Here is a 2587-nt window from a genome sequence, read left to right on the forward strand (position 1 = left end):
AGCGTTTGGGGCCACGGTCAATTTGCATCTCTTTTATTAGATAGGATAATGTAGATCAGATTTTTTTTTTTGCTATTATTGTAGTCTCTCTTTTTAAAACAATTTAAATTCTTAGTGTTTAAAGTATTACACAAGTCTCCTTTTTCCCCTCATTGATCTCTCCCCGGGCACCCACACCCCCTTCTGTGTCCATTGGTTATGCTCATATGTATGCATACAAGTCCTTTGGTTGATCTCTTACTCCCTCACCCCCTGCCTTCCCTCATAGGTTGGACAGTCTGTTTGATGCTTCTATGACTCTGGTTCTATTTTTTTTTTAACAGTGTATTGCTTTATTGGGGCGGGGTTGGGAGGGGAGGCACCATGGTGAGGAACAAAATCAATGAAAGGAATACAAACTCAGGAAGCAATAATGTTAAAACAGTAGTAAACAAAATGGTTAACTGCAATCACTTTCTTAAGGGGACTCCACTCGTGGAAGAAAAACTTTAATTGCCATTGCAAAAAACATCTGAATGAAGTAGAAATTGTTTTCAATAACATTAGAGAATATGTCCTAGAAATTGTAGGTAACTGGATGTAACATCCTGGCAGCAATTTAATAGAACAGTCCCGGATGGTTAGGCTGAAGCCAACACCTAATGAGGAGGAAAGCCTTGTCTGTGGGGAATTTTGGAGGATACCTGGAGAAATATTACACTGTGCATAAACCAAATTGAATTGTTGTCATAAGTGTTGTAAAGTTTCATATAGTAAAAGTTTTTTTTCTACATGCACTTCAATTTCACAGCAAGAGTGGCATAGGATGCCTAAACACAGAAGAGAGCATTCATGCAAGATATCTAACTCCTTGATATAATAATGCATACAATTCAAAATGATTACACTATCATTACATCTAGGGCTTTCTGCAACTACAAGGTGGTGGTTATGGAAAGCATGGCCCCCGGTATCAATATCTAAAAAGCAGCCACCACCTTCTTTTATGTGTGTTTCCTTTTTGCGTTTTTTCTTCATTTTTCTTAATCAACTCTGCTGCTGTTGCTGCTTCTTAGCAAAACTGGTAAAAACAAAGTTGTAATCATTGAACATAGCACTCTGGCAATCAAGACGTTTAAAACCTTCAATCTTCTGGGGCGAAGAAAGCACTGTGCGACATTTAGAACTCTGGTTTACAAACAAGGTGGTCACAAATTTTCCTGGCTTGAAGACTTCCACAACTTTTCTGATCAGGTCATCATAGGAGGTCTGACTTAAGTTTGTTTCAAAGCTAACATAAGAAATTCTGGTTCTGGAGTGATGTGAATAGTCCAATAATTTCCATCCGATTTCATGCCATTCATCGAATACCCACAAGGATTGAACATTGTGGCATCAATGACAGAACCTGGTATCAGGTCACGAATTCCACTCTCACGAGTGACATCCTTTGCAGTAACACCATCTTTCATGTAGAACTGGTCCATAACTGCTGGGTCAAGCTCACTCATCAGAATTTCCAGGGTTTGATCTGGCTGACTGATTACCCTACTCTCTGGGAAATCCAAAGTATACAAGTACCAACAGTCAGAATTCATACGTCCCATACAATATGCTGCTCCATTTGGGAAAATTGCATTAAGAAACTCTATTTCTTCCTGGAAATTCTGGTGTGGGAACCCTTGGTGAGAAGGTTTCATGAAATTCTTAAGAGAATAAAAGAAGCTTTGAATTGAGTCAAACCCACAGTAATCCCTAGCAAGTTTCAACAGGGGAACCAGTGCTTTCAGGAAGAGGGTGGTACCACATGTCTTCAAAATGAAACGTCTCTTAGAGACAAACATGCTACTCTCACTGAGTAAATAAGCTTCCTGCTTGTCAGTTTTTGTCACACTTATGCTTGAACATTGCACATCCTTCAAAAGTATGTCCCACTTGGATCTTGGGATGGTGCGAAGATCCCCAGATCCTTGACTTGCGTCGGCTTGCTGCTTGGACAACCAAACCTCCAGTAGCTTCTCGGTCCCTTCGAAAAAATGTGCAGCTTCCATCACCGTGAGACTAGCGAACAACCAACAACCACAGAAAATCAACTAAATTAAATCTCTTCTCCCGCTGCTGCTGCGGATTGTTTCTCCCGCCGCTGCTGCGGATTGTTCCAGCTGTTTCAGGTTCCTTTTTTTTGCTACAATTTTATATTAACTTTTTTTAAAAAAAGAATTAATAAAATTTCCCCGGCTTTTGTGTGTGTGTGTGAGCGAAAAGTTGAACGTGAGTCTGTTGGAAATAGAGGCAGATACAGTAGTTCAGTCTGTAGTCCGCTGTTTCCCCGTTAGAGAGCGAGCTGTGCGATCGCTAGCTAATGTCACCAGCCATACTGTGGAAGCTTCTGGTTCTATTTTTGATCCTCAGTTTATGTTGTTCTTTATATTCCACAAATGAGTGAGATCATGTGGTATTTATCTTTCTCTGACTGGCTTATTTCGCTTAGCATAATGGTCTCCAGTTCCATCCATGATGTTGCAAATGGTAAGAATTCCTTCTTTTTTACAGCAGTGTAGTATTCCATTGTGTAGATGTACCACAGTTTTCTAATCCACTCATCTGC

The 2587-nt window shown here is 40.1% G+C and overlaps 1 protein-coding gene across 1 annotated transcript; it reads right to left on the bottom strand.

Annotated features, from left to right (window-relative positions):
* Positions 1-308: 308 nt before the first annotated feature.
* Positions 309-2110, bottom strand: LOC102251535 (S-adenosylmethionine decarboxylase proenzyme 1-like). Its single transcript, XM_014537527.1, is given in 2 exon segments — positions 309-1280; positions 1283-2110. Coding segments are annotated over 2 exon segments (1002 nt in total). The 5' UTR covers positions 2031-2110; the 3' UTR covers positions 309-1026.
* Between the last annotated feature and the right edge of the window lie 477 nt (positions 2111-2587).

The sequence above is a fragment of the Myotis brandtii genome, unplaced genomic scaffold (assembly GCF_000412655.1).
Source record: "Myotis brandtii unplaced genomic scaffold, ASM41265v1 scaffold1035, whole genome shotgun sequence".
Classification (NCBI taxonomy): domain Eukaryota; kingdom Metazoa; phylum Chordata; class Mammalia; order Chiroptera; family Vespertilionidae; genus Myotis; species Myotis brandtii.